Source organism: Oncorhynchus kisutch, linkage group LG22 (assembly GCF_002021735.2).
Source record: "Oncorhynchus kisutch isolate 150728-3 linkage group LG22, Okis_V2, whole genome shotgun sequence".
NCBI lineage: Eukaryota > Metazoa > Chordata > Actinopteri > Salmoniformes > Salmonidae > Oncorhynchus > Oncorhynchus kisutch.
The window spans coordinates 54,750,584-54,768,432 of NC_034195.2; the positions used below are offsets into that span (position 1 = coordinate 54,750,584).

Consider the following 17,849-nt stretch of genomic DNA (forward strand, 5'->3'; position numbering starts at 1 on the left):
GCCTCCTCAGGGGCGGTTTCAGGGACACACATTAAGACTAATCTTGAACTAAAAAGTTGTTTTTTATTATGGTGACTCCATTGATCTTGCTTTTTTGGTCCAGAAATAAGCTTCACCTGTGTCCGGGAAACCGTCCCCCAAAATTCAAATCAAATCAAATTTAATTTGTCACATACACATGGTTAGCAGATGTTAATGCGAGTGTAGTGAAATGCTTGTGCTTCTAGTTCCGACAATGCAGTAATATCCAACGAGTAATCTAACCTAACAATTTCACAACAACTACCTTATACACACAAGTGTAAAGCAATGAATAAGAATATGTACATAAAGATATATGAATGAGTGATGGTACAGAACGGCATAGGCAAGATGCAGTAGATGGTATAGAGTACAGTATATACATATGAGATGAGTAATGTAGGGTATGTAAACATATGAAAGTGGCTAGTGATACATGTATTACATAAAGATGGTAAGATGCAGTAGATGGTATTGAGTACAGTATATACATATGAGATGAGTAATGTAGGGTATGTAAACATAAAATTGCAAGAGATTCAACTAAAACCGTTCTAATTTCCATAACCCACCACATTCATTTGATATTTTTTCATTCATCCTTTTTAACCTCGTGAGTCCCAAAACAATATAAACAAACCTATATTTTTCTTCTTCAAAACGTCTTGGGAAGAAATATTATCAGTCGGTACTTTAATCAACAATCTATTATCTCGACTGATTAACAATCATGACGAAATAAGATACCTATTTTCTTTTGACAGAATAGAGACACATTGCTTTCCAGGACTTGTTGATTTAACACAGGTAAACTCTGGCTAAAAGCAGTCATGCATAGATTTCCAATGACCAATCACATCGAAGGGGAAGATGTTTTCTGACCAACCACATCGAAGGGGAAGATGTTTTCTGACCAACCACATCGAAGGGGAGATGTTTTCTGACCAACCACATCGAAGGGGAAGATGTTTTCTGACCAATCACATCGAAGGGGAAGATGTTTTCTGACCAACCACATCGAAGGGGAAGATGTTTTCTGACCAATCACATCGAAGGGAAGAACATTCAGAGGACACGTTTTTACATTCATAGAAATATGATTACTAGAAAGGGAAAAGCCCATCACAACGCGGAGGATTGAAAGGGAAAGTCTGTTCTATTGATTCTATTTCTATGGTTACATTGCCTTGATTGCAGGTACAGAGACATGAACGTCATGCTGATCGATTGCATTCAGAATCGCTACAAAAATATACACACAATCATAAATAATACATTTGAAGAGTATATACATAGGAAAAAGTAAAACAGTTTTATAGAAAGTGTATATACAGAACATAGCAAAGTAAAAATAGATAATTAGAACAGTTAAACATGAAATAATATACAATAAAAGTAACAACAAGTAGAGTTGCAAAATTACAGCAACTTTCCCAAAATTCCCAGACATTTTCAGAAAAATCCTGCTTAAAAACAAGTGAGGAAAATTATTTGTCCCAATCAAGCCCGTCTGTAATCCCTTTAAAGCCACAGTCTGTAATTCCCTTAAAGCCAGTCTGTAATCCCTTTAAAGCCAGTCTGTAATCCCTTTAAAGCCACAGTCTGTAATCCCCTTAAAGCCAGTCTGTAATCCCTTTAAAGCCACAGTCTGTAATCCCCTTAAAGCCAGTCTGTAATCCCTTTAAAGCCACAGTCTGTAATTCCCTTAAAGCCAGTCTGTAATCCCCTTAAAGCCACAGTCTGTAATTCCCTTAAAGCCACAGTCTGTAATTCCCTTAAAGCCACAGTCTGTAATTCCCTTAAAGCCACAGTCTGTAATTCCCTTAAAGCCACAGTCTGTAATTCCCTTAAAGTCACAGTCTGTAATTCCCTTAAAGCCACAGTCTGTAATTCCCTTAAAGCCAGTCTGTAATCCCTTTAAAGCCACAGTCTGTAATTCCCTTAAAGCCAGTCTGTAATCCCCTTAAAGCCACAGTCTGTAATTCCCTTAAAGCCACAGTCTGTAATTCCCTTAAAGCCACAGTCTGTAATTCCCTTAAAGCCACAGTCTGTAATCCCCTTAAAGCCAGTCTGTAATCCCCTTAAAGCCACAGTCTGTAATTCCCTTAAATCCACAGTCTGTAATCCCCTTAAAGCCAGTCTGTAATCCCCTTAAAGCCAGTCTGTAATCCCCTTAAAGCCAGTCTGTAATCCCCTTAAAGCCAGTCTGTAATCCCCTTAAAGCCACAGTCTGTAATTCCCTTAAAGCCACAGTCTGTAATCCCCTTAAAGCCAGTCTGTAATCCCCTTAAAGCCACAGTCTGTAATTCCCTTAAAGCCACAGTCTGTAATTCCCTTAAAGCCACAGTCTGTAATCCCCTTAAAGCCACAGTCTGTAATCCCCTTAAAGCCACAGTCTATAATCCCCTTAAAGCCACAGTCTGTAATCCCCTTAAAGCCACAGTCTGTAATCCCCTTAAAGCCACAGTCTGTAATCCCCTTAAAGCCACAGTCTGTAATCCCCTTAAAGCCACAGTCTGTAATTCCCTTAAAGCCAGTCTGTAATCCCTTTAAAGCCAGTCTGTAATTCCCTTAAAGCCACAGTCTGTAATCCCCTTAAAGCCAGTCTGTAATCCCCTTAAAGCCACAGTCTGTAATTCCCTTAAAGCCAGTCTGTAATCCCCTTAAAGCCAGTCTGTAATCCCCTTAAAGCCAGTCTGTAATCCCCTTAAAGCCAGTCTGTAATCCCCTTAAAGCCACAGTCTGTAATTCCCTTAAAGCCAGTCTGTAATCCCCTTAAAGCCACAGTCTGTAATTCCCTTAAAGCCACAGTCTGTAATCCCCTTAAAGCCACAGTCTGTAATCCCCTTAAAGCCACAGTCTGTAATTCCCTTAAAGCCAGTCTGTAATCCCTTTAAAGCCAGTCTGTAATCCCCTTAAAGCCACAGTCTAATCCCCTTAAAGCCACAGTCTGTAATCCCCTTAAAGCCACAGTCTGTAATCCCCTTAAAACCAGTCTGTGGCCTTCAGGGCCGTACGTGTGGTTGGTCTCTGGGCCTTCAGGGCTGTACGTGTGGTGTGTCTCTGGGCCTTCAGGACTGTATGTGTGGTTGGTCTCTGGGCCTTCAGGATTGTACGTGTGGTTTGTCTCTGGGCCTTCAGGACTGTACGTGTGGTTGGTCTCTGGGCCTTCAGGACTGTACGTGTGGTTGGTCTCTGGGCCTTCAGGACTGTACGTGTGGTTGGTCTCTGGGCCTTCAGGACTGTACGTGTGGTTGGTCTCTGGGCCTTCAGGACTGTATGTGTGATTGGTCTCTGGGCCTTCAGGACTGTACATGTGGTTGGTCTCTGGGCCTTCAGGACTGTACGTGTGATTGGTCTCTGGGCCTTCAGGACCGTACGTGTGATTGGTCTCTGGGCCTTCAGGACTGTACGTGTGATTGGTCTCTGGGCCTTCAGGACTGTACGTGTGGTTGGTCTCTGGGCCTTCAGGACTGTACGTGTGGTTGGTCTCTGGGCCTTCAGGACTGTACGTGTGGTTGGTCTCTGGGCCTTCAGGACTGTATGTGTGATTGGTCTCTGGGCCTTCAGGACTGTACGTGTGGTTGGTCTCTGGGCCTTCAGGACTGTACGTGTGGTTGGTCTCTGGGCCTTCAGGACTGTATGTGTGGTTGGTCTCTGGGCCTTCAGGACTGTACGTGTGATTGGTCTCTGGGCCTTCAGGACTGTACGTGTGGTTGGTCTCTGGGCCTTCAGGACTGTACGTGTGGTTGGTCTCTGGGCCTTCAGGACCGTACGTGTGATTGGTCTCTGGGCCTTCAGGACTGTACGTGTGGTTGGTCTCTGGGCCTTCAGGACTGTACGTGTGGTTGGTCTCTGGGCCTTCAGGACTGTACGTGTGGTTGGTCTCTGGGCCTTCAGGACTGTATGTGTGGTTGGTCTCTGGTCCTTCAGGACTGTACGTGTGGTTGGTCTCTGGGCCTTCAGGACTGTATGTGTGGTTGGTCTCTGGGCCTTCAGGACTGTACGTGTGGTTGGTCTCTGGGCCTTCAGGACTGTACGTGTGGTTGGTCTCTGGGCCTTCAGGACTGTACGTGTGGTTGGTATCATGTACAGTACAGTTCACTACAGGACTCACATTTGCTGTTGCTGTTTTAGTTCTCTACTTTGCAGCACTATAATCAGAGGCGAATAAATACCAGAGTTTGACAGTGTATATAGTGTTTATCTTCATATCACATTCCTCCAAACAGAATCCTTGGGGGACAGACATTTCAGAGTTTGTTGTTGTAAGCCACAATGGAGAAAAAAAACGCCAGAGTATATTTTCTTCCATGTACAGCAAAGCATTTGAGGCACAAAGACGTGTGATGTTTGTGTCACATTTTGTGGTTGGTTAAAACTGTAGTATAGTAACCACATACACCATATTAACATCCCAGCCCAGGACAATCAAACTCAACAGTCTATATAATAATGTCTAACATTTACACACAGAATAGAAATGTACAGTAAATCAAGACATGGATGTTGTCTATTGAGAAATACCAAAACTAAATGAACCATGCGTTTTATATGATTTAAATAAAGAGAATTAAACTTCTATCAGATGTTTTTGTCTTCAGCTAAATTAACCAAAAATACTTGAACGAATCAGCATGCTTGGAGGGCAATATTAATTAGAGTGAATTAGCATAAACAACACTATTATTGTCCATTGTTATTTTTGATAGCCACATACATATGTCACCAGAAGCACTTAGCAACAAGAAACATCACTATTAAGGTCATAGAGCAGTAGGACACACAGCTTGTTACTAGCCTATCCAAGTCCACAAGGAGACCAACACAGCTAGTTACTAGCCTATCCAAGTCCACCACGAGACCAACACAGCTAGTTACTAGCCTATCCAAGTCCACCACGAGACCAACACAGCTAGTTACTAGCCTATCCAAGTCCATGGGAGACCAACACAGCTAGTTACTAGCCTATCCAAGTCCACAAGGAGACCAACACAGCTAGTTACTAGCCTATCCAAGTCCATGGGAGACCAACACAGCTAGTTACTAGCCTATCCAAGTCCATGGGAGACCAACACAGCTAGTTACTAGCCTATCCAAGTCCACAAGGAGACCAACACAGCTAGTTACTAGCCTATCCAAGTCCATGGGAGACCAACACAGCTAGTTACTAGCCTATCTAAGTCCACAAGGAGACCAACACAGCTAGTTACTAGCCTATCCAAGTCCATGGGAGACCAACACAGCTAGTTACTAGTCTATCCAAGTCCACAAGGAGACAAACACAGCTAGTTACTAGCCTATCCAAGTCCACAAGGAGACCAACACAGCTAGTTACTAGCCTATCCAAGTCCACAAGGAGACAAACACAGCTAGTTACTAGCCTATCCAAGTCCACAAGGAGACCAACACAGCTAGTTACTAGCCTATCCAAGTCCATGGGAGACCAACACAACTAGTTACTAGCCTATCCAAGTCCACAAGGAGACAAACCCAGCCATGTTGTGATCTGTACCAGACTGGACCAGACCGGACCAGAACGAACCAGAACGGAGTGTGGTAGGTCATAGCAGGCTGCTAGTCTAGTTGCAACATAGAAATAGAGTGACATAGAAAGGGACAGACAGCAATATCCCTCAGACCACAGCACTTTGACTGGTACACTCAACATGGCTACCTGTCAATACCCCTCAGACTACAGCACTTTGACTGGTACACTCAACATGGCTACCAGTCAATACCCCTCAGACCACAGCACTTTGACTGGTACACTCAACATGGCTACCTGTCAATACCCCTCAGACTACAGCACTTTGACTGGTACACTCAACATGGCTACCTGTCAATACCCCTCAGACCACAGCACTTTGACTGGTACACTCAACATGGCTACCTGTCAATACCCCTCAGACCACAGCACTTTGACTGGTACACTCAACATGGCTACCAGTCAATACCCCTCAGACCACAGCACTGACTGGTACACTCAACATGGCTACCAGTCAATACCCCTCAGACCACAGCACTGACTGGTACACTCAACATGGCTACCAGTCAATACCCCTCAGACCACAGCACTGACTGGTACACTCAACATGGCTACCAGTCAATACCCCTCAGACCACAGCACTTTGACTGGTACACTCAACATGGCTACCTGTTAATACCCCTCAGACCACAGCACTTTGACTGGTACACTCAACATGGCTACCAGTCAATACCCCTCAGACCACAGCACTGACTGGTACACTCAACATGGCTACCAGTCAATACCCCTCAGACCACAGCACTGACTGGTACACTCAACATGGCTACTAGTCAATACCCCTCAGACCACAGCACTTTGACTGGTACACTCAACATGGCTACCAGTCAATACCCCTCAGACTACAGCACTGACTGGTACACTCAACATGGCTACCTGTCAATACCCCTCAGACCACAGCACTGACTGGTACACTCAACATTGCTACCAGTCAATACCCCTCAGACCGCAGCACTTTGACTGGTACACTCAACATGGCTACCAGTCAATACCCCTCAGACCACAGCACTGACTGGTACACTCAACATGGCTACCTGTCAATACCCCTCAGACCACAGCACTTTGACTGGTACACTCAACATGGCTACCAGTCAATACCCCTCAGACTACAGCACTTTGACTGGTACACTCAACATGGCTACCAGTCAATACCCCTCAGACCACAGCACTTTGACTGGTACACTCAACATGGCTACCTGTCAATACCCCTCAGACCACAGCACTTTGACTGGTACACTCAACATGGGTACCAGTCAATACTCCTCAGACCACAGCACTGACTGGTACACTCAACATGGCTACCAGTCAATACCCCTCAGACCACAGCACTTTGACTGGTACACTCAACATGGCTACCAGTCAATACCCCTCAGACCACAGCACTGACTGGTACACTCAACATGGCTACCAGTCAATACCCCTCAGACCACAGCACTTTGACTGGTACACTCAACATGGCTACCAGTCAATACCCCTCAGACCACAGCACTGACTGGTACACTCAACATGGCTACCTCAGACCACACCACTTTGACTGGTACACTCAACATGGCTACCAGTCAATACCCCTCAGACCACAGCACTTTGACTGGTACACTCAACATGGCTACCTGTCAATACCCCTCAGACCACAGCACTTTGACTGGTACACTCAACATGGCTACCTGTCAATACCCCTCAGACCACAGCACTTTGACTGGTACACTCAACATGGCTACCAGTCAATACCCCTCAGACCACAGCACTTTGACTGGTACACTCAACATGGCTACCAGTCAATACCCCTCAGACCACAGCACTAACTGGTACACTCAACATGGCTACCAGTCAATACCCCTCAGACCACAGCACTTTGACTGGTACACTCAACATGGCTACCTGTCAATACCCCTCAGACCACAGCACTTTGACTGGTACACTCAACATGGCTACCAGTCAATACCCCTCAGACCACAGCACTTTGACTGGTACACTCAACATGGCTACCAGTCAATACCCCTCAGACCACAGCACTGACTGGTACACTCAACATGGCTACCAGTCAATACCCCTCAGACCACAGCACTGACTGGTACACTCAACATGGCTACCAGTCAATACCCCTCAGACCACAGCACTGACTGGTACACTCAACATGGCTACCAGTCAATACCCCTCAGACCACAGCACTTTGACTGGTACACTCAACATGGCTACCTGTTAATACCCCTCAGACCACAGCACTTTGACTGGTACACTCAACATGGCTACCAGTCAATACCCCTCAGACCACAGCACTGACTGGTACACTCAACATGGCTACCAGTCAATACCCCTCAGACCACAGCACTGACTGGTACACTCAACATGGCTACTAGTCAATACCCCTCAGACCACAGCACTTTGACTGGTACACTCAACATGGCTACCAGTCAATACCCCTCAGACTACAGCACTGACTGGTACACTCAACATGGCTACCTGTCAATACCCCTCAGACCACAGCACTGACTGGTACACTCAACATTGCTACCAGTCAATACCCCTCAGACCGCAGCACTTTGACTGGTACACTCAACATGGCTACCAGTCAATACCCCTCAGACCACAGCACTGACTGGTACACTCAACATGGCTACCTGTCAATACCCCTCAGACCACAGCACTTTGACTGGTACACTCAACATGGCTACCAGTCAATACCCCTCAGACTACAGCACTTTGACTGGTACACTCAACATGGCTACCAGTCAATACCCCTCAGACCACAGCACTTTGACTGGTACACTCAACATGGCTACCTGTCAATACCCCTCAGACCACAGCACTTTGACTGGTACACTCAACATGGGTACCAGTCAATACTCCTCAGACCACAGCACTGACTGGTACACTCAACATGGCTACCAGTCAATACCCCTCAGACCACAGCACTTTGACTGGTACACTCAACATGGCTACCAGTCAATACCCCTCAGACCACAGCACTGACTGGTACACTCAACATGGCTACCAGTCAATACCCCTCAGACCACAGCACTTTGACTGGTACACTCAACATGGCTACCAGTCAATACCCCTCAGACCACAGCACTGACTGGTACACTCAACATGGCTACCTCAGACCACACCACTTTGACTGGTACACTCAACATGGCTACCAGTCAATACCCCTCAGACCACAGCACTTTGACTGGTACACTCAACATGGCTACCTGTCAATACCCCTCAGACCACAGCACTTTGACTGGTACACTCAACATGGCTACCTGTCAATACCCCTCAGGCCACAGCACTTTGACTGGTACACTCAACATGGCTACCAGTCAATACCCCTCAGACCACAGCACTTTGACTGGTACACTCAACATGGCTACCAGTCAATACCCCTCAGACCACAGCACTAACTGGTACACTCAACATGGCTACCAGTCAATACCCCTCAGACCACAGCACTTTGACTGGTACACTCAACATGGCTACCTGTCAATACCCCTCAGACCACAGCACTTTGACTGGTACACTCAACATGGCTACCAGTCAATACCCCTCAGACCACAGCACTTTGACTGGTACACTCAACATGGCTACCAGTCAATACCCCTCAGACCACAGCACTTTGACTGGTACACTCAACATGGCTACCAGTCAAAACCACCGAGGACCAGTGAACTGATCTGCAGACCTTGTTCTGTATAGTCAACATTACATGGGTAGTTATGGGGACAGGGACACGGGGACAGAGAAGGGTGGGGACAGAGAGAGATAGAGGATGGGGATAGAGGCAGAGGATATAAGATGGGGACAGAGGATATTTGATGGGGACAGGGATAGTGGATGGGGACAGGGATAGTGGATGGTGACAGGGATAGTGGATGGTGACAGGGATAGTGGATGGGGACAGGACGGGACAGAGGATATTTGATGGGGACAGGGATATAAGATGGGGACAGAGGACAGGGACAGAGGACGGGGACAGAGGATAGAGGATGGGGACAGGGATATAAGATGGGGACAGGGGACAGGGACAGAGGACGGGGACAGAGGACGGGGACAGAGGACAGAGGATAGAGGATGGGGACAGGGATATAAGATGGGGACAGAGGACAGGAGAGAGGATAGAGGATGGGGACAGGGATAGAGGATGGGGACAGAGGATATAAGATGGGGACAGAGGACAGGGACAGAGGACGGGGACAGAGGATGGGGACAGAGGATAGAGGATGGGGACAGGGATATAAGATGGGGACAGAGGACGGGAGAGAGGATAGAGGATGGGGACAGGGATAGAGGTTGGGGACAGAGGATATAAGATGGGGACAGAGGACAGGGACAGAGGACGGGGACAGAGGACGGGGACAGAGGATAGAGGATGGGGACAGAGGATAGAGGATGGGGACAGGGATATAAGATGGGGACAGAGGACAGGAGAGAGGATAGAGGATGGGGACAGGGATAGAGGATGGGGACAGAGGATATAAGATGGGGACAGAGGACAGGACAGAGGATATTTGATGGGGACAGAGGACAGGACAGAGGATATTTGATGGGGACAGGGATAGAGGATGGGGACAGAGGATGGGGATAGGGGACAGAGGATGGGGATAGGGGACAGAGGATGGGGTTAGGGGACAGGATGGGGTTAGGGACAGGGACAGAGGACAGGGATAGGGGACAGGGACAGAGGATGGGGACAGGGGACAGAGGATGGGGACAGAGAAGGATGGTAGAAGGGCCTCTGGTAACCGAAGAGGGCTTCTTTGGTGTGCAGAAGGGAGAATGGGACTGCTTATGTTGTGTGTGCGTGTATGTTGGTGTGTATGTTGGTGTGTGTATTTTGGTGTGTGTTGGTGTGTGTGTGTGGGTGTGTGAGAGAGAGTATGTTAGTGTACTGTATATATGAGTGTATATGCTATAGGTGTGCAGACGAGGTACTGTATGTAGTACAGGGGAACGTAACATGACTGACACTAAGGCCACTCGTGGTGATATCTCCTGCCGTTCTTCTTCCTCTCCTCCTGCAGGTGCTCCAGCTCTGCTTCATACATCATCTCCTGCGTCAGGTACTTCTCCCTCCGCATGCGGTCACACAGACTCTTGGGCATGTCCGGGATCAGGTACGCGATGAACGACTTGACGCCGAACACCAGGTGCTGAGGAGAGAGAAACGGAGGATGAAAAAAAAAAAACTTTGTTTTTGAAATTTTTTCAGATCACAGAAAATCAACAAACATAAACTCAACTGAAGAGTCTTACAGGCTAGGTGCCATAGTGTCTAGGAGGACCAAAGGACTGGTGAACCTCGAAATCTCGGCAATATGTGAAATATTGGTTATTACTGCATTGTCGGAATTAGAAGCACAAGCATTACGCTACACTCACATTAACATCTGCTAACCATATGTATGTGACAAATAAAATTTGATTTGATTTGAAATTCGATTTGATTTGATTTGAATATGCGCAGGTCATTGCGTCCTGCTGCCTTACCTCTGACACACCTAATCGGTGTCTGAGACAGATAGGACAGACAGAGACCTATATCTCTCTCGATCGATAGAGACAGAGAGAGAGACAGAGAGACACAGACAGACACACCAGAGATAATTACCACAGAGACAGATCTCAGACAAAGAGAAGACGATGGCCCTCTAACCCTTTGATGTTTGCACATCTGAAGGGTCTTGATAGGTATAATCAGTGTCGATAGGACAGAGTGAGAAAGGGATTTCTGACGTACCTTGAAGACTAGGATGAAGGCCAGGTGGGCAGACAGAACATGCCAGACAGACAGACCAGGCTAACATACCTTGAAGTCTTGCAGCCAGGATGTGCCAGACAGACAGACAGACAGACAGAGCGTGGGTGGGTGTGCTGTCGTACCTCGAAGACGATGATGAAGGCTAGTCTTGCAGCCAGGACGTGCCAGCCATACAGACAGAGCGTGGGTGTGCTGTCGTACCTCGAAGACGATGATGAAGGCCAGGACATGCCAGACAGACAGACAGACAGAGCGTGAGTGGGTGTGCTGTCGTACCTCGAAGACGATGATGAAGGCTAGTCTTGCAGCCAGGACGTGCCAGACAGACAGAGCGTGGGTGTGCTGTCGTATCTCGAAGACGATGATGAAGGCCAGGACGTGCCAGACAGACAGACAGACAGAGCGTGGGTGGGTGTGCTGACTTACCTCGAAGACGATGATGAAGGCTAGTCTTGCAGCCAGGATGTGCCAGACAGACAGAGCGTGGGTGTACTGTCATACCTCGAAGACTAGGATGAAGGCCAGGTGGGCAGACTTCCAGACAGACAGACCAGGCTGACATACCTTGAAGTCTTGCAGCCAGGACGTGCCAGACAGACAGACATACAGACAGAGCGTGGGTGGGTGTGCTGTCGTACCTCGAAGACGATGATGAAGGCTAGTCTTGCAGCCAGGACGTGCCAGAACTGCAGAGTGAAGTCGTATGGTACTGGGCTCCTGGGAGAGGCTCTGTAGTCTCTGTACCTGCAGTATCTACTCTGCTCCTCACTCACGTTCCAGCGTTCGCCCATGTCGAACACAGACAGACTGCTGTTCATGTAGCCTCGCAGACATCTGACAGGAAGAGAGACGGGGCTCGGTCATAGAAAGTAGCCGGCTGTCTAAATCTATGAACAGTGGTCAATGTCCTGTCCAATAAGCCTACAGTAAAGTAACAGTGGTCAATGTCCTGTCCAATAAGCCTACAGTAATAGTGAGACACACATTGCCCTGTATAGAATGGCACATGTACATGTTATAGGTAAAGTAAAAGGCCTATTGAAACACAAGTCACCCCGTAGACTAGAATGTTCTGCTTCGTACGAAGAGACGAGAACAGACAGTAGACATAGATGACCAACGCGGGAGTAGAGGACATAGATGACCAAAACGGGAGTAGAGGACATAGATGACCAAAGTGGGAGTAGAGGACATAGATGACCAACGCGGGAGCAGAGGACATAGATGACCAAAGTGGGAGTAGAGGACATAGATGACCAAAGTGGGAGTAGAGGACATAGATGACCAACGCGGGAGTAGAGGACATAGATGACCAACGCGGGAGCAGAGGACATAGATGACCAAAGTGGGAGTAGAGGACATAGATGACCAACGCGGGAGTAGAGGACATAGATGACCAACGCGGGAGCAGAGGACATAGATGACCAAAGTGGGAGTAGAGGACATAGATGACCAATGCGGGAGTAGAGGACATAGATGACCAACGCGGGAGCAGAGGACATAGATTACCAAAGTGGGAGTAGAGGACATAGATGACCAAAGTGGGAGCAGAGGACATAGATGACCAACGCGGGAGCAGAGGACATAGATGACCAACGCGGGAGCAGAGGATGGACCTACTCGTCCTGAGGGTATCTCTTGTCCACACAGGGTCCGTATCTGAACGCGTAGACGAAGCGAGGGATGTAGTCGGAGGTGATGGCGATGACGAAGGCGTTGGTGATGACAGCCAGAACGCCGATCCCCTCCAGGATACCGTGCCAGATACCTGTCAGACAGGGACAACAGGGACAACAGCCTGTCAGACAGGGACAACAGGGATAACAGCCTGTTTGACAGGAAACAACAGGGACAACAGGGAACAACAGGGACAACAGCCTGTCAGACAGGGACAACAGCCTGTCAGACAGGGACAACCGGGACAACAGCCTGTCAGACAGGGGACAACAGGGAACAACAGGGACAACAGGGACAACAGCCTGTCAGACAGGGACAACAGCCTGTCAGACAGGGACAACCGGGACAACAGCCTGTCAGACAGGGGACAACAGGGAACAACAGGGACAACAGCCTGTCAGACAGGGACAACCGGGACAACAGCCTGTCAGACAGGGAACAACAGGGGACAACAGGGAACAACAGGGGACAACAGGGACCAACAGGGACCAACAGGGAACAACAGGGGACAACAGGAACAACAGGGACAACAGCCTGTCAGACAGGGAACAACAGGGAACAATAGGGGACAACAGGGGACAACAGGGACCAACAGGGAACAACAGGGGACCAACAGGGACCAACAGGGACCAACAGGGACAACAGGGGACAACAGGAACAACAGGGACAACAGCCTGTCAGACAGGGAACAACAGGGAACAATAGGGGACAACAGGGAACAATAGGGGACAACAGGGAACAACAGGGACCAACAGGGGACAACAGGGAACAACAGGGAACAACAGGGAACAACAGGGGACCAACAGGGAACAACAGGGAACAACAGGGGACCAACAGGGAACAACAGGGAACAACAGGGAACAACAGGGACAACAGGGGACAACAGGGAACAACAGGGACAACAGGGGACAACAGGAACAACAGGGGACCAAGAGGGACCAACAGGGACAACAGGGGACAACAGGAACAACAGGGACAACAGCCTGTCAGACAGGGAACAACAGGGAACAATAGGGGACAACAGGGAACAATAGGGGACAACAGGGAACAACAGGGACCAACAGGGGACAACAGGGACCAACAGGGAACAACAGGGGACCAACAGGGACCAACAGGGAACAACAGGGACAACAGGGACCAACAGGGAACAACAGGGACCAACAGGGAACAACAGGGACAACAGGGACAACAGGAACAACACTACAGCTGGTCCGCAGAGAAAGTCAGAAAAAGGGCTCAAGAGCAAAATGGTAGGAAATGGCATTTCCGACTTGGGATTTGACTATGCTCCTCACTATGCTAATGTGTATGTGGGTTACATGGAGAAACAGTCTATTTTCAATCCTCTCCAAAATGTTTTCTTGCCTGACATCATTATGTGGAAACGGTATATTGATGATATTTGTGTTCTATGGAGGAGTGATGCAAAACAGCTCCAGGCGTTCCATGCTTTTCTTAACTCCTGTTCTGAGCATCTGAGATTTACTATGTAATCTGATACACGTCAAATCAGTTTTCTGATAATGTTCTATACACTGGTCTTTACAGGAAACCTACTGATCGTAACAGTTTGTTGAGTGCTGATAGTTGTTTGCCCTACAGCAAATCTCAAACGAGATTTCGACAGAAATATTGGCTGAGACCCAAAGAAAATTCAAGGAGAGGGGGTACAAAAAATGACCAGATTAATAATACCGCTGTTGAGAAAATTGAAAACAAAACATGACCCTTTTTCAAGGTCAGTCTCGCAAAAAGACGCATTCTTGTGTTCTAACTACCCGCTATTCAAAGTGCTCTGATCAAATTAAGGGAATCGTTCACAAAGATTGGCCCATTCTAAGATCCGATGATAGTCTGAAAACACATTACCGAGAATGTCTCTTGGTCGTATTCTCACTCAGGGCAGAAACCTCAGAGATCAGCTGGTAAACTCTGATTTACCACCCCAAGATATCCCAGCACAACGTGTATTTGCACCTCTACTGGATGGAAACTACAAATGTAACGGCTGTGCTCAACGCAATGGCACTTACACATGAGTCATCCGGCAGCGTTTGTCTTTATACCCGGATGAAGGACAGCTTCTCTGGCTAAATGTTTTTTTTTGTGCATCTGAGCTCCTAGAGTGCTGCTCTCCTTTATTTTTTATACAAATATATTTTTTTAAGGTGTTCCACTCCGCTTGCCAGCACCTCGCACTAAATAGGTGTGCGTTTCTTTCGTCATTCCCGACTTGGGATTTGAACCAGCAACCTTTCGATTGCAGGCCCGCTACCTATCGGTTCAACAGAGTTTTCAGTACTACTGACCTATGTCTGTGGCTCTGGCAGGCATGGGCCTCCTCCACTGAGTGACAAACTTGTAGGCATCCAGACGGATCTCAATGATGTTGTTGAGCAGAGCCAGGAGAGGAGCCAATGGGAACGCAGCTACAAAGATGGTGATGAAACCAAACTGGAGAACTGAGGAGGGAAGAAGGGGGAAAAAAAGAGAAGGAGCAAGAAGGAGGAAGAAGGAAGTGGTTGTGGTCAGGTTTTGAACATCCTGTGATGGTGGGCCTCAGTAGAAGTCCTCTGTAGAACACAGTGACCTCAGTCAAAGGCAAACTGAATACAGGCGCAAGGCAACGTAACAGATTTAACCAACCACATTTTTATTGATTAAAAACAACAACAAAATAAAAACATCACAGAACCATCAAGGACCACATTGGAATAAGCCTTGTCCTCTGGGCTTTGTACTCTTTCACTGTAAATTATTGTTATTTAAACAGAGAAGTTCATTGAGATCAAAGGTATTTGACATGGTAACATAAATAGCTGAAATATCTGACCCATCTCCAGGTACTCATCCACCAGTCCGTGGTAACATAGCTAATATGTCTTACCCATCTCCAGGTACTCATCCACCAGTCCGTGGTAACATAGCTAATATGTCTTACCCATCTCCAGGTACTCATCCACCAGTCCGTGGTAACATAGCTAATATGTCTTACCCATCTCCAGGTACTCATCCACCAGTCCGTGGTAACATAGCTAATATGTCTTACCCATCTCCAGGTACTCATCCACCAGTCCGTGGGCGTTCATGGGCTGCAGGTTCCAGTCTTTGTCCCACTGAGGAAGCTGTACTTTATTCTCCATATTCTGTCCCCCTCCTGTCCTCTCCTTACTCTCTGTCCGCTTCATTTTCCTGCGAGACCACCAGTTCTGAAGCAGACTAGAGAGAGAGAGAGAGAGAGGACGATCATACCGTGAGACCACCAGTTCTGAAGCAGACGAGAGAGAGAGAGGAGAGAGAGAGAACAAAAACAACAACAAAAAATACACTGAATATTTTTTAAGATCTAAGATAAGAAAGAAAGTCGTGACACTGTGCCTGAAATCAAAATGGATTAAATAGATTCTTTTTTTTCAACCATCTACACACAATACCCCATATCGACAAAGTGAAAACATGTTTTTAGAAATGTTAGCAAATTTATTGAAAATTAAATACAGAAATATCTCAATTAAATAAGTATTCCCTAAGTCAATACCTTGAAGAACCACCTTTGGCAGTGATTACAGCTGTGTGTGTTTCTGGGTAAGTCTAAGAGCTTTCCACACCTGGATTGTGCAACATTTGCTCATTATTCTTTTCAAAATTCTTCAAGCTCTTTCTAATTGGTTGTTGATCATTGCTAGACAACCATTTTCAGGTCTTGCCATAGATGTACAAGTAGATTTAAGACAAGTAACTTGGCCACTCAGGAACAGTAACTGGTTTCTTGGTAAGCAACTCCAGTGTAGATTTGGCCTTGTGTTCTAGGTCATCATCCAGCTGAATGGTGAATTTGTCTCCCAGAGTCTGGTGGAAAGCAGACTGAACCAGGTTGTCCTCTAGGATTTTTATCCTGTAAAGCTCCCCAGTTCTTAACAATTACAAGCATACCCATAACATGATTCAGCCACCTCTAAGCTTCAACATATGAACAGTGGAACTCAGTAATGTGTGGTATTGGGTTTGCCCCAAATATAACACGTTGTATTCAGGACAAAAAGTGAATTGCTTTGCCACATTTTTTGCAGTATTACTTTAGTGCCTTGTTGCAAACAGGATGCATGTTTTGGAATGTTTTTCTTCAGTACAGGATTCCTTCTATTCACTTGTCAATTAGGTTAGTATTGTGGAGTAACTACAATGTTGTTGATCCATCCTCAGTTTTCTCCTATCACAGCCATTAAACTATGTAACTGTTTTAAAGTCACCATTGGCTTCCTGGTGAAATCCCTGAGCGGTTTCCTTCCTCTCTGGCAACTGAGTTAGGAAGGACGCCTGTATCTTTGTAGTGACTGGGTGTTTTGATCCAAAGTGTCATTAATAACATCACCATGCTCAAAGGGATATTCAATGTCTACTTTTTATTTTTACCCATCTCCCAATAGGTTCCCTCCTTTGCGAGGCAGTGGAACATCTCCCAGGTCTTTGTGGTTGAATCTATTTGAAATTCACTGCTCAACTGATATTTGCAGACGGGGAGAGCGCGAGAGCGAGAGAGAAACGGAGGGAGCGGGAGGGAGCGAGCGAGCGACAGAGGGAGAGACTGAGAGGGGGAGGGAGGGAGGGAGAGACAGAGAAAGACAGGGAGAGACAGAGAGAGAGAGGAGGGAGCGACAGGGAGAAGGAGAGAGAAGGAGAGCGAGTGAGACAACAACAGAAGGAGAGAGAGAGACAGACAGACCGAGTGTGTGTGAGAGAGACAGAGAGACAGAGAGACAGAGAGAGACAGAGAGAGAGAGACAGAGATACAGAGAGACAGAGATACAGAGAGACAGAGAGAGACAGAGAGAGAGACAGAGAGAGAGACAGAGATACAGAGATACA

General features: G+C 47.1%; 2 protein-coding genes across 16 annotated transcripts in view; both read right to left on the reverse strand.

Annotated features, from left to right (window-relative positions):
• Positions 1 to 458: 458 nt before the first annotated feature.
• LOC116356322 (salivary glue protein Sgs-3-like) lies at positions 459 to 9,573 on the reverse strand. 14 transcript variants are annotated; one of them, XM_031801600.1, is made up of 3 exons: positions 9,137 to 9,573; positions 8,507 to 8,664; positions 459 to 7,080 (listed from the first exon to the last, which is right to left on the reverse strand). In XM_031801600.1, the coding sequence occupies exon 3, from the start codon at positions 4,108 to 4,110 to the stop codon at positions 3,007 to 3,009; it is 1,104 nt and encodes a 367-aa protein (XP_031657460.1). In that variant the 5' UTR covers positions 4,111 to 7,080; positions 8,507 to 8,664; positions 9,137 to 9,573; the 3' UTR covers positions 459 to 3,006. The 14 variants fall into 14 exon arrangements, with proteins under 14 accessions (XP_031657460.1, XP_031657459.1, XP_031657457.1 ...); XM_031801599.1 differs by lacking the exon at positions 9,137 to 9,573 and adding an exon at positions 8,975 to 9,130; XM_031801597.1 differs by lacking the exon at positions 9,137 to 9,573 and adding an exon at positions 8,761 to 9,130.
• A 606-nt stretch (positions 9,574 to 10,179) lies between these two features.
• The window catches only part of LOC109866055 (anoctamin-3), an 87,409-nt gene continuing 79,739 nt past the window's right edge, over positions 10,180 to 17,849 (reverse strand). For both annotated transcript variants that reach the window (XM_031801542.1, XM_031801541.1), the window contains exons 22-26: positions 16,033 to 16,202; positions 15,293 to 15,445; positions 12,927 to 13,074; positions 11,945 to 12,140; positions 10,180 to 10,698 (exon numbers count right to left, since the gene is read on the reverse strand). In XM_031801542.1, coding sequence (XP_031657402.1) covers positions 10,516 to 10,698; positions 11,945 to 12,140; positions 12,927 to 13,074; positions 15,293 to 15,445; positions 16,033 to 16,202 — 850 coding nt within the window. In that variant the 3' untranslated portion in view covers positions 10,180 to 10,515. The remainder of the gene's footprint in view (positions 10,699 to 11,944; positions 12,141 to 12,926; positions 13,075 to 15,292; positions 15,446 to 16,032; positions 16,203 to 17,849) is intronic.